This window comes from Colius striatus, chromosome Z (assembly GCF_028858725.1).
Source record: "Colius striatus isolate bColStr4 chromosome Z, bColStr4.1.hap1, whole genome shotgun sequence".
In the NCBI taxonomy this organism is placed as follows: Eukaryota; Metazoa; Chordata; class Aves; order Coliiformes; family Coliidae; genus Colius; species Colius striatus.
Window position 1 is genome coordinate 7,823,590 of NC_084790.1, and position 20,720 is coordinate 7,844,309.

The following is a 20,720-nucleotide window of genomic DNA, read 5'->3' on the forward strand; positions in this document are numbered from 1 at the left end:
CTAACAAACCTCTCAGTGAACAAGTTCCTCCTAATCTCCAATCTAAACCTCCCCTGGTGCAACTTGATGCCATTTCCTCATGTCCTGTGGCTTGTTACTTGGGTGCAGACACCAACCACACCCCTGGTCACAACTTGCTGTCAGGGAGTGCTGAGAGCAAGAAGGTCTCCCACCTCAGCCTCCTTTTCTCCAGGCTGAATACTCCCAGTTCCTTCAGCTGTTCCTCATCAGACTTGTGCTCCAGACCCTTTCTCAGCTATGGTGCCCATCTCTGGACATGCTGCTGCCCTTCAGTGTCCCTCATGCAGTGAGAGGCCCAAAACTGAACACAGCACTTAAGATGCAGGTTCACCAGTATTCAGTATAGTGGGATGGCCACTGCCCTGGTTCCGCTGGTCATACCAGTGCTGATACAAGCCAGGATGCCATTGGCCTTCTTGGCCACCTAGGCACACCGCTGGCTCATGTTCAGCTGCTGTCAAACAACATCCCCAGCTCCTTTCCCTCTGGACAGCTTTCCAGCCTCTCTGCCACAGCCTGTAATATTGCCAGCGGTTACTGTGGTCCAAGTGCAGAACCTGGCACTTTGCTTTGCCTCCCATTAGCCTCTACCCATAGATCCACTCTGTCCAAATCCCTCTGAAAAGCTTTCCTACCCTCAAGCATATCTACAATGCCATCCAGCTTTGTATCATCTGCAACCTTAGTGAAAGCACATTTTATACCCACATCCAGATAATTGATGAAGACATTGGCTTCATCATTTAGGAAAAAACCAAAAGCAAAAAGTAATGAATTAGATCCTGAATATAATACAACATTAAAAGTCAAGGTTAATGGAGCAAAAAGACTGAGGGTTCCTACGACAGTTCATTCACAAGAAGAAAACAAGTAACTAGAAACATTTTAAAAGTCCTTTCCAGTCTTATGTTATGACCCTATGACATTTTACAGAAAATCTTTTACTCACCTGCAGCACAGGCAGCTAAGAACTTTTCACTCTTGCATAGCCTTTTTGCTATAAGATGTGTACAATTTCTGTATTTCTAACAAAACAAAACAACAGATTTGTATCACTGGAAATAGTTTAACAATTTCTAAATGGCTATAAACCACTGCACCATCCTGTCAAGGCACCCATTTTTTCTTTCTTCTCTAACTATCTGGTATCTTAGAGCACAATACCTTATCATCTAAAAAAACACAGTCCAGTTTAAACAGACATTCGATTAGTGCCTTCTTCTCTTGTTTTCTGAATCCAGTTAATTGGATTATCCATTTCTCGCGGCTCCTCGCCATCTGTTAAAAACAAACGAAAAGGAAACATTAACAAACACCATATATTATCACGAAACACTGGCTGAATTACTAGCTCATCCCATTTGATTTCAGAGAAAAAAGGGAAGACACACTGGAAAGAATCAACACTACCCGGCGGCAGCACGCCACATTTGAAGCCACTCCTGTCACCTGCAAGGCGTTAACGGCCGAGCTGCGCCGGGCCGGGCTCCACTCCGCTTGCAGGCTAAGCCCCGCTGCCCCGCGCAACCTCCAGCCCGGGGGCGGGAGGCCGCGCCGCTCCAGCCTGTGGCCCCCGAGGAGGGAACGCCATCCCTCCCTCAGAGAAGCCCCCGCGGGAAAGTGTCCCAGTGGGCTCCTGGGCTGCAGCGAACCACCTCCCCTCTGCAAAGGGAGTCCCCAGCTGACATACAGACGCCATGGGGACGGCAGGCAGGCGGCACGGCAGAAGCTTTCCCTCCTCTCGGGCGAGCCCAGGCCGCTGCGGACGCTGCACCCCGCGCTCCAACCTCAGCGCCTTCCCGCCTTCCCCATGCCCCGCCCCCGGATGTGGCGGCGCGGCCGTTCCGGGCCGTTGTCACTGACGCTCCGCGGTCTCCGGGGCTGTCGACGCGGAGTCGCGGGGGAAGCCCGGCCGGGTAAGTGGCCCCGGCGGGGCTACCTTTCCCTTCCCCTCCCCATCCCTTCCCGTCAGGCCAGGCCTCGGCATCGAGTGGGACAGGGTTTACGGTCGCCACGGAGCCAAGGGGTTCCCCGCGGCTAGCTCTGCTTCGCGGCACAACCTGGCGTTGCTCAGGGCCAAGGCTGCACGGCGGCGCTTGGCGACCGAGGGGCTGGCAGGCGGGAGAGCAGGCCGGTGACCCTCTGAGGCGGCCCCGCCGGAGCGGAGCCGCAAGGCCAATTTCGCGCTTTGACACAGGGCGGGAAGCGGAGGGGAGGGCTTCCCTCAGGGCGGGAGCACTGGGTCCCCAGGGCTGGGGGCGTGGGGCGGAGGACGAGCTGGGAAACACGCCGGAGCCGGCCCACAGTCTGAAAAATCACCATTTCTGCTGCTCGGCAGAGTTAAAAGAGCGGAAAGCAGTCTGTTGGTGTGTGCTGGAAAACGGAAGAGACCTCGCAAAGCAGAGGAAGCTGACAGAGGAACCAGGTGGAGTTCTATGTAGATACGTGTTGAAGTGTCACCTCTCTGGAACAGGCAGCCCTTGGGAGTCAGGAAAGGGACCAAGGATTTTTGATCCTGAGTACCCATTTCTCTGTATCTCAGTTTAAAAGTGTCATGTGCCACGTGATGGCTGACCCTCAGGGAAGGTGACCAGATACTGCTGCAGCTGAATAATCCAAACATTTTGCAAAAGGTATTCCTGCCCCGCTGATCAAGTTGGTACTGACTTTTTGTTATAGAAGTCAGGTTTTTGTTTGGGAATTTTTAAAATTTCCAAGCAACAAGGTCAAAGGTCAAAATAATATTCAGATTATGCCCCTGGCACTGAGTTTAAAATTTGGAAATGTAAAAATGCCAAGATTGTGATTGTTTGGGAGACTTTGTTTTGGTCCCTTCTGTGTCTGAGAGATGAATTTTGACTTGATTTATGTGTCATGTTATATAGTTAGTAGATACTACGCAAGAAAGCTGTCTTTGCTTACAATGAATAAAATTAGCTTTGTAGATAAACTTTTAATTTTGATTCCTTCAAAATACAGTTGGAGAATAGAAGTCACACATCCTGATTGATAATAATAAAAAAAAAAGATAGTTGAGTTGGCTCCTTAGAGAACTGAATGTTGCTCTCTCCCCTTCCATGAAATTCTTATATGGTGTTGGACAAGTCAGTTTTTACTCGTTGAGGGAGCTGTTTCATATTTAAGACCCATAAATTGACATACTGATGGCAAAACTTTCACAAGTGGTGTTTGTTGCAACAGCTTAGATTAATAAGAGGCAATGCTTTGAATTCAGCAGTGCTACAAAACATGAGTATTCCTCTGGAAAGAAAACCAAAATGACCTAGCTTCAGACATCTAAAATTTGGCAGCACATTGGACAGTTGATTTTACATCTGTCTGAGTTTCCCATGTATTAGAATAGAAAAGTAATTCTGCCGGGCCTCGCAAAGATCCTTTGTGCTGATTATAAAGTGTTCTTGTACCTTAATGCTTACTGAAGTTTTTCCCATCTTCTGTTCCCTTAACGTTGCAGCGATATTTTTGTGCAAACATGAAGCAGTAAGCATCAACCTCAGTCATTCGTTTTTTGTGTAAGTGGCACTGGAGAAATCTTTAAATGTGTACTTGTATAGTTAAATGGCTGTATTTATTGCTTGCGTTTCTTGATTGACAATGAAGATTGGTTGCATTTTCCGTTGTACCTATTGCACCTTTATGCCTTCACTGTTGAGTTGTCAGCACTGTAAAAGTATTCATTTAAGTTCTTTTAAACTTTTACTTTCTTGTAAACAATTTAATTCTTTTTAGCTACCAGTAGCTACCAACCATTACCTAACTGGTAAATAATAGCAGTTTGATGCCACAGGGTTCTGAAGAGGTTGGAGAGGTCTTCAGTGAACAGTCAGCACAATACTGTAAATACTGTAAATACTGTAAACTCGATAACAGCGATGAGGTGGCATACTTATATAAGCCCATACTTATTTATTACTTTTGAGAATTAAATATTTCCTAGTTTTTATTTTTATTTTCTTATCTCTGGCATGTAAAATATATGGAATCAAAGTAACTCAAAACATTTCCCATTATTTTCACCTTAAAATGCTTTCTTAATGAAGTTTATTTTGAAGAAATTAAGAACATGTTTTTGCTTTCATTTTAGTGATGACTGGTATGTTTGGATTTGACTTGCCTTCTCCATTATTTTTTCACCAAAGCCTAAAATATTTTCTTCTTTTCTCTCCTTGTGGAGATCTCATTATAGTAACTAAATAGCTCTTAATTAATAATTACAGGAGTTAATATTAGATCTAGGGAGCAGTCTTTTTAATTGGCATATTTTTTAGTATCTCTAAATGTCTTTGTTCTTTTAAGGTGTTTAAATATTATATGGTAAAAATGTATGGTTCAGTTTATCTGTTGCTTTCAGATGGTTATTCACTTTTACAGTTTCTCTTCTACAGTACATGTGGCATACTTTATAAAAATTGAGATTTTCAGTGCTACACAAATGGTATTTCACTTACAAAATTTCTAATTGCATTTTAAGGACTATAAAGAATGGCTGTACAGCTCCTATGTTCTCAGGTTGTTGAGATGTCAAGATCAGAGGACTAAGTATTTCTTCTACTCTTTTGGAAAAAGAGTTTATGTACAGTATTTCAGGTGCCCATCTCTTTCAGACTTCTGTAACTGCTTCTATCTCAATTGTACTTCCTAGAGAAACAAAAAAAAGAGATGAATTTAATTTTCCTTCCACTGTTCTAGCTTTCTATGTTATATGCTTTGTTACCTTCATGTTCCACACATAATTGTATTACCACTGTGTTTTTTGCCTTGAAGTTTCACTTTGTATGTTTTCCCACAGATAGCTGTTTCCCGTCAGGTAGTACATCCAGGACTCAATGGAGTTGCCATCATTGATGTGGTCACTGTTGTGGTCACTTATCCTTAAATCCTACAATCGTTTTTGTAAGCCTTCACCATTTTATCTTTAACTTTGCAACTTAGGATTTGGGGTGGATTTTTCAACTTCTTTTGTCCCTCGCTAGCTTTTTGACTTCCTATGTTGAAACATTTAATTTCTTGCAGTGATTGTAATAGTGATACAATCCATTCATAAACATCTCTTAAGTTGTGAAATACGATTTGACAGATTTATTTTATCTAGTGGAAGACATTTTGCATTGTGTGCTTTAAATATTTTCCATCGTACAATGAGTTTATCAGTTGACTGATTAACAGTTTAAGAGTTAAAATAATTATCCATTAGAGCTTTTTTCTTCTGTAGCCTCAATATGTGTATAATTGTTTAAGAAGTATCATTTGATGAGAGAAAAAAACACAGTGCCATAGGCAAACTTTAATAGCACTACATTTGATAGTCATGGTTTCTTGTTAAAACCCTGAAGCTCACAGAAACCTCAGTCATAAATGCTAAAACAGTATGAAATGTCTCCATACTGCCTTCATGTGGAGAGAAATCTAACTTTATGCCCTATTTTAAGTCCATTTTGTAAGCTTGTATTCAGTATGAAGCACTGACTGGCTTTGTTGAAACATTTAGGAATTTAAGTTTTCCTGTATAGTGATTACAAGAATTAGAAAGAGTGTAAACATAGTATAAAACTGCAGAAGCTAGAATAGCTTCTAAATAATAATAATTCTTCTGTAAATGTACCTGTAGTTTCTTTCATGAGATGATCGATACAGGCATGGCAGAAGAAGCACTGTGAAAATTACTGCTTTTCTTCAAGCCTTACTGATTATGTAAACTCTCAGTTATCGTAACTTTGTACTTACATTTAAAAACATCTTCTTTATAGTCGTTTCAGGAGATGTCATTTGTGTTTCTTTCATGTAACCATTTTTCTTAGAGCATTTCTTTTCCTGATTATTGTAAGCTCAGCCTGTCTTCTTACCTCCTTGCCTTCATCTACTTTTCTGCCAGCTCACTGTCCATTAATGTATGGCAGTGAATCGGTGTTGCAGGACAAGCATAGAGAGCACAGAACTGGTTCAATAACTCTTCTGTAAATAATGCCAACTTATGTACTTTATATGTATTAGTTGACTTATTAATGAATTAGTGAACAGCACTTCATTACTGCAGTTCCATTCATGACTTGGAGTTAGGTTTTGTTTGTCTGTTTTTTCATTTAAAATACAGGTAGTAAAATGGTTTCATTTTGCATCTAATACCTTACTGTTCCTACTGTGTAAAGTTCAAGTTTCTTGTCTTCGCTTGATGTGAATTTGTCCCTGGCTCTTTGGACCTTCTTTCTTAATCATATTACTCTTCTCTAGCCCTGACCTAAATCCACTATATCTGCCTGGAATACTTAATTGACCTAATTCCCTCACTGACTTTCTTGTATTTTCTCTTACCTAGGTGAACCATTCTAATGTGATTATCAAGTTTTCCTCCATCAAAGTCTATTCACCTTATCTTTTTTTGAGAATCCACATACATAAGCTTGTTCAGACACTGTTGAATTAAAAAAAAAGAAAGAAAAAGGTGGTGTGTTTTATAGTGTATGATTTTAGCAGAAAGGGATGTGTATGATTTTAGCAGAAATGATATATTTTTTCATTATATATGTATATTATTAGTGGAAATGGACATACTTAGAGTTTTTCAGAATGGTTTCTTCACTGTGATAACCTGTTTGTCCCCACAGGTTTGTTTCTTATTAGGCAACCGACAACAGCATGACTGATGTCCCCCAATGCAGATAAACATGAACCCCAGCTCACAGTCATTTGAGAATAAGCTTAGTTATGATGTAACCAATGGGGTAACTTGTTGCACTTTTTACATTCTCTGCTGTTCACTTGAGGTCATTACAGAAGGTAGACAAAAGGTGTACATGATTGTAGATGGAAGAAGGAAAAAAAATAAGAGAAAGTGTGGCATAAATTGTAATAGGGAAGATAATGAAAGTACAAGAGCAAGGTAGTATCAAAGTACATGACAGTATGTTACAGTTCTATCTATGTATTTTATCAATATGTAACTGGAAAATTATATAACATTGTAGGGTACAGGTATGGGATATAGATTTGGTACTTAAGATGAGGTTAACAAAGAATTGTAGCAGTTCCATGTAAGTGTTTAGTTGTCTCTTAAGGTGAAAGCCCTGTCATCAACAGATCTTGCAGATGACTCTTCTCTTCTTACAACTTTATTTATCATCCATCCATAATAATTTCAGGTTGCCACCTGAAAGCAGCTCACCCTGGGATTTCACTGTCTCTTATGTCTTGTGAAGATTGTAGTAGAAGCATTCAGTATGAAAATAATATATTCATTGGTGTGCTTTTTTATTTTAACAGAAGCCAGTGTCAACTACACTCAAAATGTAGACAGCATGTACAAAATCGTAAATCACAAATTAACTGTGACAGTAATAGCAAAAATTAGATCCTACTAATGTAGTAACCTGTTGCCGTAAGAAAGTGTATTTCTCTTCAAATAAGCTTTGAGGTGGGTCACAATGCAAAGTTAACTGAACATCCATAATTTTTATTTTTCTTATTGAGTCTTGTGAAGAATTCGTTTAGATGAACAAGAAGTCTCACTTAATGACAGGTTGTTTCCTATCAAACTTGTGGATTTGGGAGTTGAGAAGTGAAGTTTTGTTATTCCAAACATTACTGGGTGATTGTACTTGGCTTTGACGTACACAGGTGTAAGATGTAGAAGTCGTTCTCTTTCCCAGAGTTACCGTGCTACACTGTGAGGGAAAAGTTCCCTCAAGGAGCCAGCAATATCCTTTTGCGATCTTTTTTTTGTCCCAGGAGCTGTGTGAGAGTTGGTGAGATCCTCCCAATAGATTCCTGAAAATTGGGGATTGCAGAAAAAGCAGCTAGACCTTTTGCAGAAGGGGTACTTCTTCAGTCACTTACACACAGAAGAGTAAAAAACTTCCTTTGAAGCAATGACACAAGGTGTCTCCCTCTTTTCTTCCACTTCCCCAACTAAAGCAATGGCATTTATTAGTGTAGAAGGTTTTTGCTGACAGTGTTTTCTTCCATCTGGAGTGCCAGTATTGACAGAAGGGCTGTTTGATTAGCAACATTATTGCTCAAAATATCAGTAACGGCTGAAGTAAGAGCAGGACTGAAGTCCCTGATGAGGAACAGAGCATCATTTTGGGGACCCCAAAAAACTTCCTTTGAGAAGGCCTTATGGGCTCCTCTGTGTCAGTGTGAACTCTCTAAGGAAGCCAGCCCTGTGTCTTTCATTTTCCTGTTTCTTGCCTCCCAGGAGCATCCTCAAAAGATTTATTGGGCAGACCAGAGTAGAATTTAAGTACTCAAAGTCCCACTTCGCTGCTGTTTAGAGGTAAACAGAAATGATTTGCAAGGAGTTGCTAGTACCAGCAGTCAACAGGATCTGGATCTTCTCAGTGATAAGAATGTTTTAAGTGGAATGATTTTGAATTCAGTTCACTAAGGGATTCTGAAAACAGGTGGCCTTTAAGAAGTGTCTCCTGGAGTGGAGATACCACTGTATTCTTGTCCATCTGCAGCTAACTCTTCCTATGTTTTGGTGGCAGGAAGCTTACACAAATATAACTGTTCCACTCATGGGATTGTAAAGACAGTATGGCAGGAGAAATAACAAAATGAAAACAGAGCAGGATGAGGATTAATGAGGAGACTAATTAGGAAAATTGCATGTAGCATATTGGACATACATGATGTAAATCTTCTGAGGTAAATAGTAGATGATGATTGAAATGTGGTAAATTAATCTGTCAGTTTTTAGTTTAAACATTAGAATCGCAGGAGCTGATTTGCTGCAGTACGTAGAGGCATAAAATAGGACTCAGTGAATTCTATTTGGAGATATTTCCATGTTTAAGTTACTCACACCATTTTTTTCTAAGCAAATCATCCACTTAATTTTTCAGGATGTTATATTGGAATGAGCTTGTTTCTGCAAGAGGCAATATAGAATTAATCTGAGACACTGGATCTAGTTAAAAGCGTATATGTGTACATGTGTCTGTGTGGAAATATGTAGGATGGTATCATGTGCCATACATGGGCTTTTCTTGAATAAGGCAATTTCTTTGCTAATCCAGATAATTCATTGCAAAGTATTCGTACAGAGTATTGTCATATTGAAGTGTACAGGCCGGTCAGCCTCACCTCCATCCCTGGAAAAATGATGGAACGACTCATCCTGAATGTTATCACTGAACATATGAAGGACAAGACGGTTTATCAAGGGGAGTCAGCGTGGCTTCACCAAGGGGAAATCCTGTTTGACCAACCTGATAGCCTTCTATGAGTGCATAACCGGCTGGCTAGATGAGGGGAGAGCAGCGATGCCATCTACCTTGACTTCAGCAAGGCTTTTGACACTGTCTCCCAGGACATCCTCATCAGAAAGCTCAAGCAGTGTGGCTTGGATGAGTGGACAGTGAGGTGGATGGAGAGCTGGCTGAATGACAGAGCCCAGAGGGTGGTGATCAATGGCACAGAATCGAGTTGGAGGCCTGTGGCCAGTGGAGTTCCACAGGGATCGGTTCTGGGGCCAGTCTTGTTCAACACCTTCATCAAAGACCTGGATGAGGGGACAGAGTGTACCCTCAACAATTTCACTGATGACACCAAACTGGGAGGACTGGCTGATTCCCCAGAAGGCCGTACTGCCATTCAGCAGGATCTTGACCGGCTTGAGAGCTGGACAGAGAGAAACCTCATGAGGTTCAACAAGGACAAGTACGGAGTCCTGCATCTAGGAAGGAACAACCCCATGCACCAGTACAGGCTGGGGGTCGAACTGCTGAAGAGCAGCTCTGCAGAGAGACCTAGGAGTCCTGATTGATAATAACCTAAATATGAGCCAGCAATGTGCCCTCGTGGCCAAGAAGGCATCCTGGGATGCATCAAGAAGAGTGTGGCTAGCAGGTCAAGGGAGGTTCTTCTCCCTCTCTCCTCTGCCCTGATGAGGCCTCATCTGGAGTCCGGTGTCCAATTCTGGGCTCCTCAGCTCAAGAGGGACAGGAAAGTGCTGGAGAGAGTCCAGCGCAGGGCCACCAAGATGATCAGGGGAATAAAACATCTTTCATACGAGGAAAGGCTGCAGGAACTGGGGCTGTTCAGTCTGGAGGAGACTGAGGGGAGATCTTATTAACATTTATAAATATCTAAATGGTGGGTGTCAGGAGGTTGGGACATCCCTTTTTTCTATAGTAGCTAGGAACAGGACAAGGGGTAATGGGATGAAGCTGGTTGTGGAGTCTCCTTCCTTGGAGGTCTTCAAGACCCACCTGGACATGTTCCTATGCGACCTGATCTATGTGAACCTGCTTCTGCATGAGAGTTGGACTGGATGATCTCTAAAGGTCCCTTCCAACCCCTACCATTCTATGATTCTATAAAAGTGTAATTGTGTACTCTATTCAAAAAAATCTGTTGTATTGGGTTTTTTAATGGATAGATATAGGGCACTTTATAAGGAATTAAGAGAAAAATTGTGTTACAGAGAGACTCCTTGATTAAGAATCTTTCATTTTCTTTCCAGTTTCCCTGTATACAGTGTAGTTAGAATTTTGTTGAATGTGTGATTCATGAAATTAATCCGTAACTTGTGTTACATTTAATCCTCAAAATTGTTTTTTACCACATAATTTTTTTAAACAATTCAGTGAAGCTCCTGCACTGTTATTTGACTTTTAAAGATTGCAGTGATAGGACTTCGCTGTTTCTGGGCTGAGGAGAAAAATTTCCATCTTCTCACAGGCAACAATATTGTAAGATGGATTTTGATCAGTTTTTGACTAGTTATATTTGTTTTGTCTGTTGGCCAGCCACTCGAGGAATTCACCACTCTGATGGGCCATGTTTCAAATACCAACTTAACTTTATGTATGAACGCTTCTATAGCCTGTACTTCCTATATCAATATTAATCTTTACCTAAAATTTGGAGTGATATAGTTAGTGATTCTTCCTTTTATAACTAAATATGTCAACTAGCTGTCAGCTCTGTGATGTGCCTGATCTTCACTCTTGCAGAAATCAATTCAGTCTCAAATCCAAATCATCTGAACAGCAATGCAAATGGCTGCTAGAGTGTTGTACTTTGTATTTTCCTATTTTCATTTTAAAATTTCATATTTGATAAATCTGAGACTCAAATACTTTGTTTTTTAATTTTATTTCCCATTAGTTAATATAGGTGAAGTAATCAGTGTGAACGTTTCTGCTTACAATATAAGATTTAGGAAATATGCTGCTTTATTTAACTTGTCCAAACATGTTGAAGGCAAATTTTAAGGCAAAAAGATTCAGCCTGAAAAGGAAACACTGACAAGTTCAATCAAAAGGGAAAAGAAGAATAATTTATAAAAGGAACTGTAGATAATGATGCCATCCAGTTGTTTTAAAGTGCATCCACCTCACCTTTAATGAATTAGATTTGTCAACAGCATATGTTTTATGCACTACTTCTAATGAAGTGGCATACCAGCACTACATTGTACTTTGAGGTTTATTCCTTCAAAGCTTTTTGCTGTCGTAAAGTAGACCTTTTTAAATAATAGATACTAAAAACTACATTTAAATAACATTAAGGTTGTGACACAAACACCAAATGACAAACTTCAGGCAATTCAAAGTTAGGGCTGACAACCTTTCGTTTACTTGCATTGTTACTTTTTTTAAAAGAAGCACAATTGCATGATTTAAGGATTGACTGTCAGGCCAGCTTTAGACGTCTTGGCTTTTGTGAGCTGGAGTTACAACCTTAACTGTCATTTTTTATATCACTTTTTTCATAGCCTTTTTTCATAGCCTTTTCAGGAAAGTAATAAAAACAGCAGAAAAGAATACAGGCTTTTGTTGATTTAATTCTTAATTTAAAATACAGGTGTGAAAGTATTGCTCAAAAAGCAAGAGCTATCCCATTGTCAAACTTACATATGGTTCTTCTAAACTTTCTTTGCTCTTGTTTGCTGATTCTTCTACAGAACTTTTGAGTTATGTGAGTCCTGGGATACTTTAGCTAAAACCATGGAAAGTGCAAAGAGTTCCCAATTTTTTTTGCACATAGAGAATCACTTTCTTTTTAATAGACAATACTGAATAAAGCAAGACTTACATACAGAAAACCTTGTAAAAATATATTTAATTACTTAAAATATTGTGAAACTAAGCAGGTGAACAGGATACTTCCTGTTATTTTTTACATATGCTTTCCCCTTTTTGTTGCTGTTAAATATGGTGAAACTTTATGTTCCAGTATGTCAGCATGTTAATAAACTCAGTGTTTTCAGTTTCTCTGTAGAGATGATTTCTTGACACCTGTAAGCTTAATACAGGCAATCTATAATTTTCATCGTAGTTTCATCAATTTAATGGAGCCTAAATTGTCACTGCTGCCAAGTGGGCAGGCCTGCAACAGCCACTGACTGCAGTCGCCTATACGGTGGCACCATCAGTGGTATAGAAGAATGGTAGGATTATTTGCCAAACTAGTTCTTAGCTTCCTGATTTAACTAATTATCAACATCCACAGCATCCACAACCACTACTGGATGGAGCAGTCAATCTTTGCTTCTTTTAATACAGTCATAGAATTACAGAATCACAGAATGGTTTGTATTGGAAGGGACCTTTAAAAATCATCTAGTCCAACACCCTACCATGGGCAGGGCCACCTTCCACTAAACCAAGCTGCTCAAAGCCCTGTCCAACCTGCCTTAGAACATCCTCAGCCTCTCTGGAAAATCTGAGCCAGGACCTTAACATAGAATCACAGAATCTTAAGGGCTGGCAGGGACCTCGAGAGATGATCTAGTCCAATCCCCCTGCCAGAGCAGGCCACCTAGAATAGGTCATGCAGGAACTCATCCAGTTGGGTTTTGAATGTCTGCAGAAAAGGCAACTCAACAACCCATCTGGACAGCCTGTTCCAGTGCCCCCTCACTCTCACAGTTAAGAGAATTTCACAGTAAAGAGTTTCTTTTTATGTCCAATTTAATTCTGCCCTCTTTCAGTTTGAAACCATTGTCCCTTGTCCTGTCACTACAGGTCCCAGTAGAATGTCTTTCTCCATCTTTATTACAAACCTACTGTGTATATAGAAAGTTCATTGCAAACTTTTCACTAAGCTGTTTGTGGTACAAATGGGTGACCAAAAGGTAGGTTATTCTCAATGAAACTACTGAGCTACAGAGACCTTGCCTAAGCATTTCTTATAGCTGCCATATGCTGTTTTGGGAGATTCACATCCTGTATATATCTTCTCTCCATTACTTTTATACCTTTGGAACAACAAAATAAGGTGTTATGTAGCACCATGTTTGTATAATAAGTACCAGCAGAAATGGAGGGTCTTAAAGCTAATTTTTTTTTAGCAGTTTGGATTTGGACTATTATGTATTAGTTGGAATTAAAAGCCTACTGTCTTGCTATATGACACTATGTACATAAACCATGCTTTTATGTAATACTGAAGCGATTAGGATTTTTGTCTGAAAGTGCTAGTATCCGCAAATGCTACCTATTAATAATTTTAATACTTTCTTTTTACCTAGGACTTCTGATGAATGAGTAGCTTAATATTATGCATAATCCCTTAAAACTAAAAAAAAAAAGATTCTATTACAGAGAGAATATACTGACTGAAGATACATATTTCTGTACTTTTATATGTTCTGAAATTGACTTATTATAAACTTAAAAAGTTTTAACTGGGTGATTGCATGGAACCTATGATGTTTATAGGAAAATGCTTATTGGTACGAATCCGGAATGTATATGAATTTTTATTGATTTAAGAAAATGTAAGATATGCTACATTTCAATTTAAGAGGTTTTAAAAGTTCTAAAAAAACTTTGTTCAGATTACCCATTTTATAAATTCCTATCTCTTTACAATATCTATAAAAAGTTACTAGCTGTTTTAATTATTAAGAAATTGGTAGGCATTAACTTTGAATTAGTGTAATTTTGTAAGAAATCTGCATAAGGTGTCTCTGTAGTAACGATTTGTTATTGTAGAAGCTAATTTAAGGCACAGATTTTAAAACACATATTCTAATTTACAACATTTTCTTAGGTGCAACAGTCCCTGGTATTTATTACACACAGAGAAGAATAGTCTGTTTTTTAATATACAGAAATGCCTAATAACCTCTGCTGACCCTTTGAAGAAAAGGGCAGAAAATGTCGCCTGTCTCTAGTTGCCTGAATCTCTTTTCTCAGTACATTCAGTCTGCTTCTCTGCACTCTTTATTTGTGTCACCATTAGTGCATAATAGTACAAAGCTATAACTGAATAAAAAGTTATAATCATTCAAGAAGAAGTTGTTTGAAGATGTGTATTGTCCAGTAATACAGAGAAGAAAGTGGATTATTTGAAATATGAATAGTAGGTTCTACAGTATTTTTAATTTTTACCATGCTATTTGACCTGGAAGCATAGGAGTTCTGTCTGGTAACAGAGTGGGTAGTGATGCATATGGTTCACTTGGTTCTTTTCTGAAATAAACTTTTCTCTCGTGCACACTGTGATAGAAGATTGAAGGATTCATATGAGGCAGGATATTGTAATGTCCCTTATTACCAACTTGTCTTGGAAAAATATATTATTTCAATAAATGGTCCCTCTCTTTTCTATCCCCAGACTCTTGTTTTTCAAAGTACTTACCGTTAACTACTTTTCTCATTTGATGTTTTCTTTGTTATTGTAACATCCTCCACACTGTTCCCTAGTGGTGTACCAAGGAAAGGAGTCTTAAATTGGGAGCACTTGCTGTTGGCTTGGTCACAACAAACATAATTACTCTTACAGGTTAATAGAATATAGCTGAAACTCTTAAGGTTCACCATACTGCAACGCTACAGGCTTGGGAGAGAGTGGCTGGAAAACTGTCTTGCAGAAAGGGTCCTGGGGGTGTTAATTGATAGCTGGCTGAATGTGAGCCAGCAGTGTGCAGATAGCTAAGACGGCCAAGGCCATCTGACTTGTATAAGAAATAATGTGACCAGCAGGAGCAGGGAAATGGTTGTCCCCCTGTACTCAGTGCTGGTGAGGCTGCACCTCAAATATTGTGACCAGTTCTGTGCCCCTGAGTACAACAAGGACACTGAAGTGCTGGAGCATGTCCAGAGAAGGGCACAGAAGCTGATGAAGGGTCTGGAGAACAAGTCTGATGAGCAGCTAAGAGAGCTGGAGGAGGCTGAGAGGAGAAATTATCACTCTCTACAACTACTGGAAAAGGAGTTGTAGTGAGGTAGAGGTCGATCTCTTCTGTCGAGTAACGAATAATAGAACACGAGGAAATGGCCTCAAGATGTGCCAGGGGAGGTTTAGACTGGAGATAAGAAAGAACTTTTTCACCCAAAGGAGTTATTAAGCATTGGAATGGGCTGCCCAGGGAGGTAGTGGAGTCGCCATCCCTGGAGATATTGAAAAGATGCATAGATGAGATGCTGAGGGACATGATTTAGTTTAGTGATGGACTTGGCAGTTTGAGATAGTGATTGGACTCAAAGTCTTTTCCAACTGTAATGATTCTATGATTCTATAACAATAGATTTCATCACCAGTCATGTTTCTGATACTCTGGTAGAGTTATTACCACACTTAGGTGGTTAAATTAAAAAATATGTACATTGACCCTTTAAAAATTTGGTCATAAGTTTCCAACTTGAATCTTGTATAGCTTATGAAGTTTTAGCTTTACAGAAGTTGTAGAGTGAGATAAAATTAGTACAGTGAAAAATAAATTTGCTAAAATCTTCATGTGACTCTAGGAAAAAGGTTTTACTCCTATTTCTTTATACTGTAATGTCCCCCTCTCCTTTTCACTGCAAACTTTAGATATAGACATCATAGTTTTAGATATAGACTTCTATAGATACAGATGTCCTCCCTTCCTTAAAAAAAAAAAAAAATCCGCTATTTAGTCCAGTGTTGTTCTGAAGCAAAAGATTTATTTCATGTGATAGATAAGTAATGCACATTGTTTACACCGTAATTCCACTTCTTACTTGGTTGCACAACTCACTTGAGTTTTGTAATTATGTAAGAAATAACACAATGCATGGTGTTTACTTGTAAGATATTTATGAACACTTGCCTTCTTAATCATGAAACCAAAGAATAAGTGCTTTCTGCACTAGAGAATATAATATCTTTACAGTAGTTGTTTAAGATGATAGGGAGGAGGAACTACTTTCTGCATCACAAATCAGCCATTTGTTGTTCATTTTTACACAGAAATTTATAGCCCGGACTGGTTCCAAAGAAAGATGTATTTTTACTGTGCAAGTATATTTTGTTATGATTCACTCTCTTACCTTTTAGTGCTGTGCCTCTATCATTTCAAAACTGGACACAATGGCTTCCCTATAGAGACAGTAGAATGCATTAGAGTTCTCCATGAGCATTCTTGAATTGTACCCACGTGACATTTCTGTGGCATATACAGATTGACAGTATAGAGGTAAGTGAACTTGACCATGAAGTACAAGATGTTTCTTTCAGGAAGTGCCAGCTGCAAAACTCTTAGTTGGCCTATGATAAGGAGCTTCAGAGTGAAGTGTGAGAGTATGGTTTAAGAGATCTTTGAGAAGAAAGGGACTCCTTTTGTTAGAACTATTGCTTTATTTTCCATTCTTTCTTCTTCTGCAGCAATGGAAAAGTACTGTGGAAAACATTTCATGAAAACTGCTGTTTGGTTATGTTTTATTTTTTGCTTTTCATAGCATCGTAGTTGTGATGACTTGTGCTTCCTGACAAGAAATAATGATATAACATCTGATATTGTAAGTTAGCAAATAAGACAACTGAATTGAAATGTAGAGAGGATACTCTGGGAAGATAAATACTACCTCTAAGCAACTAGTTGAAAAAAACCATTTCTGTATTGCTTATGAATTAATAAGAAACTCTAAAGAAAAGAAAAAGAATTTGTATTCTCTGATAGTTACAGAACTGCAAGCCATTTTGGCAAATGGCTTAGTTTTGTACAATTACTGGGGATGTGATTTAGACATACTTCTGTAGCAGTCAGTATATTTGTACTTTAATATACTGTTTACAGATGTCTTTTCTGTGTCCTACTTTGATTGTGTTTGGTTGGGCTTAAACCCTATATGATATATAATCTCTACTATTTTTATGAATAAAGCTAGCTGGTATCAGTTATGAGTTATACTCTAGATTCAAACTAATGGTTAAGTAGAAGTCATAGTCAAACCTAAGCACTTAAAGAGGATGAAATCAATGTCCTGCTAATTAAAAATGAGAGTACTGTTGGTCTTTTTTTTTTTTTCTTTTTCTCTTTTAAGTGATCTTTTGATCAGATACTTTTTTTAGAATACAGGAACATATAAGTCCAACCAGATCCATACCTCATATAGTAGAAACAGTATACTGCTAAATATAAAAATTGCACTGTGGGTAGCAGCACTGAAAGAGGAAAATACAGTAAGCTTTTATAACTCTTATTCTTCACCAGGAAGGGAAACAGTAAGAAGGCAAGCATGAGTATGTCTGTCCATGAAGATAAGTGATCATGGAGAGCCAGTTGCCAGCCCCACAACAGCTAAAAAAACTCTAAAATGCTTCTGCATTAGTAGAAAGCACAATTCTTTTCAGCGGAACTCTAAACACCATCTAGGCATATACCTCTGCATTTCATAGTGATATTATAGATTCCTCAAAAACGGGGTTTTGGTTTTGATGTGTTCTAACTAGTTAGCAACAGATTTTTTAAAAAGCTTTGATTAGTCTTAAATTAGGCTTGTGTGTGGGACAGGTGATATGAGGTATTTAAACAAATATTTCACATGAGTCTTCTGATGGGAACTATCTTGGTTTTTCTGTTTGGGTTGTTTGGATTTTTTAATTGCTATTAACACTTCAAAACCTGATTGCAACTTTAAAAAGTCAAAATATGTAGAAGCTATAGACTTCCAGATGACTTCCATAGAGAGACTGGTGTGTCTGTATGAAGACAATATTTTATATGAAAATATATTATGCTTTGATTAATACACATAAACTTCAAATAGAATGCTAATTATGCAATACTGTGCCTTATCAGAGAAATCAATTACTTTTAAACTGATATATGTGAAGCAGCAAAGTATGCTAGCAAACTTACTTTGAAGGCAAACCAAGAGAAAGGAAAATAATTCTAGATCACATCCGTTGGTGGAAGTATATTTGCCTTGAACGTATTTCCTGTTGTCAAATGCTAGCCCTTACTAGACTGTTGCTGATCTAGTTGAATATAAAGTTGTCCTCCTTGATTCTGGTTTGTATTACATTTTATCAGCAACTATTTGGTCAATCTTACAAATGTAAAACGATCTTGAAACAGATCTTATGATATCTACAAAACTGAAATTACTTGTATCATCTTTTAATTCAGTTAGCTTATGACATGCAATTGTTGCCTTTCACAAGCAATTCTTTCTTTGACTTGAAAGTGCTGGCTTCTTAAACACAGTTACAGTTAATCCTGTGAGTCAATCGACACTAAACAAGAACCTTATATCAAACCCTTGGCAGCTTCAGTGAAAATTAAAAAGCATGCTTTACTTAGAGATTGTCAAGAGTGGAAATAATATTTGTCCAGTCGGACAGCTTGCTTTTGTAGTCGCTAAATGGAAGTTGAGATTCTGTCTTCTTCCTTGAAAGCTTCTGTGTCAGGAAGGTAATTTGGACTGTTTGTGGTTTGACAGGGATTATTAAAATCAGATGAAGTGAAGGGAAGGAAGTGTGAGAAAGCGAAATTGACAGTGACACTCTCTATTATTTGCAGCTTGGATCATGATGACTATGTTGATATGATAGATTGTAAATGTTAGCTTTGCTGTTGGGATATGTTAAACAGCAAATACAGTAAAATGCAGTTATAGAATATTTTTTGTGACTTAACACAAAGCCATCCAGCAATTATTTTCAATGGGTAATTTGAAAAAGAGCGTATAGCAGAAAACGAAAGACTAAGAGGGGCAAATAGAAGGAAAAAGGGAGTGGTTCAGAAAGAATTTGATTTTCTTCTTTGTGATTTGATTGAAGGAACAACTATCCTTTTTGAGTTCATACAGCTTGGTACTACAGAAGGAATAAATCTGAGGATTAAGAATTAATGGAACAGATAATAAAATTTCATTTTGCAATGACTTGAATTTTGGTAGGAATTTTTTAGCATTAATAGTTTTGCAGAGTGAGCACAAGTCTTAAAGATTGCTGTTTCACATAAATTTTTCATGACTTGCATCTTGCATGTTATATTTAAGTAGTGATCTTTTTTGCTACTTCGAGATAAATAATTTAAAAACTTAAATTATTGCAATATTCATATAGCTGAATTTTTAATTGCTGAAGATACATTAGCTGCACACTGTGTGCATCTTTTGATGTCTAGTGAATATATAATATATTATTTAGTCTTAATCCTTTGTTTTATCTCATGATGTATAGGTAAACTTTCAATTTTTTGAATAGACAAGTTAATGCAGAATTAAGACATCTAATTAGTCAGGTTTGAAGGTTGCTCTCATTTTTATGTGGCTTCCTTTTCTGTTTCCAGCATGGGAACTTGGCAAAAAAAACCCCTATTTTGGGGCAGTTTTCAGTAGAGTCTTACAATTTTATCAGAAATTAGAGAACTGAAAGAAAAACAGTTGACAAATGAAGGCCTTTGCTGTTGTTTAGCATAGCCATAGTTTCATATCTTTCAAACGTCATGCAACATTTGAACAGTTCAGCCATGGCAGTATAGCAAATCCTGTCTCTTATCTTCACGTTTCCTCACAGTAGAGTGAAGCATATTAGCATGCAGAGTGACTCATCTCTCAAAACAAAAAGGGTAAGGTAGCAGAATGACTGAGGGAAAAGAGGCTACATATAATTCATTGTAGACTTTCAAAATAAGGACTCTTATGAGAGAAGAAGTTGATGTTGAAAACATAGTGAGGACATTGATAAAGGAGGTGCCCCAATAACAGAGCACATAGAACTTGTGATGCAAGAGAAGGGTTCCAGACCATGATGAAGACTGGAGGGGCAAATGTGAAACAGAAACAACCACCCTGAAATAAGAGAGGACTGAAAGTATGCATGGGATGATCTTGGAGGGAGGGAAAAGACACAGCAGTGAGCTACTCCTATGCAATAAATGAAGTGTGTATGTAGTTCTGTAGTTGCAGAAGCACGTTAGAGTAAAGTTTTCTGGTTTTGTTAACTACAAGACCCTGGTAAATGTATTCCTTAGGTTACCTTGGCTGTTACCTTAGTTGTTACTAAAACAAAGGGACTGATATATTTTTTTGACCAATCACTGTGATTTTGGAAAGTTTGTCTTTGCTGGGAACCAATCAAGGTGAAGGGCTAAAATAAATCTATCTGTGTAGATAAATTGACAGATTGCAGATCCGTCAACATTTTGACAAAAGTAGTACCTACCAGACTGAGGTCTTATCTCAGCTGTAGTTGATGCTAGACATAGGAAAAGACTATCCTTAATCAGAAGAGCTCACAATATAAATGGGATAAAGAAAAAGGGAGGGATGAAATAGTGTTTCCATTTTAACCAAACTTAAAAGAGTAGGTGATTTACTCAACTTCTGCTCTATGTTGGAGTTAGTGTGTAGCAGAACTAGGAATTGAACTCACAAGAGTGTGACACTTGCAACTGAATATAAGTGTGCGTAGATTTGTCATTGGGGGAGTTAGAGATTGCTATGTTGGCAGTGTATAGAAGACAGATAAAT

General features: G+C 38.5%; 2 protein-coding genes across 2 annotated transcripts in view; one reads left to right on the top strand and one right to left on the bottom strand.

Annotated features, from left to right (window-relative positions):
- Positions 1–1,797, bottom strand: part of SLF1 (SMC5-SMC6 complex localization factor 1) — a 37,365-nt gene extending 35,568 nt beyond the window's left edge. The window contains exons 1-3 of the mRNA XM_062018584.1: positions 1,712–1,797; positions 1,186–1,299; positions 971–1,046 (exon numbers count right to left, since the gene is read on the bottom strand). Of these exons, the coding sequence (XP_061874568.1) occupies positions 971–1,046; positions 1,186–1,299; positions 1,712–1,720 (199 nt within the window). The 5' untranslated portion in view covers positions 1,721–1,797. The remainder of the gene's footprint in view (positions 1–970; positions 1,047–1,185; positions 1,300–1,711) is intronic.
- Positions 1,798–2,401: 604 nt separating this feature from the next.
- KIAA0825 (KIAA0825 ortholog) overlaps positions 2,402–20,720 on the top strand; it is a 251,533-nt gene continuing 233,214 nt past the window's right edge. The window contains exons 1-2 of the mRNA XM_062018445.1: positions 2,402–2,446; positions 3,497–3,554. The gene's annotated coding sequence lies outside the window, so the exon portion shown is untranslated. The remainder of the gene's footprint in view (positions 2,447–3,496; positions 3,555–20,720) is intronic.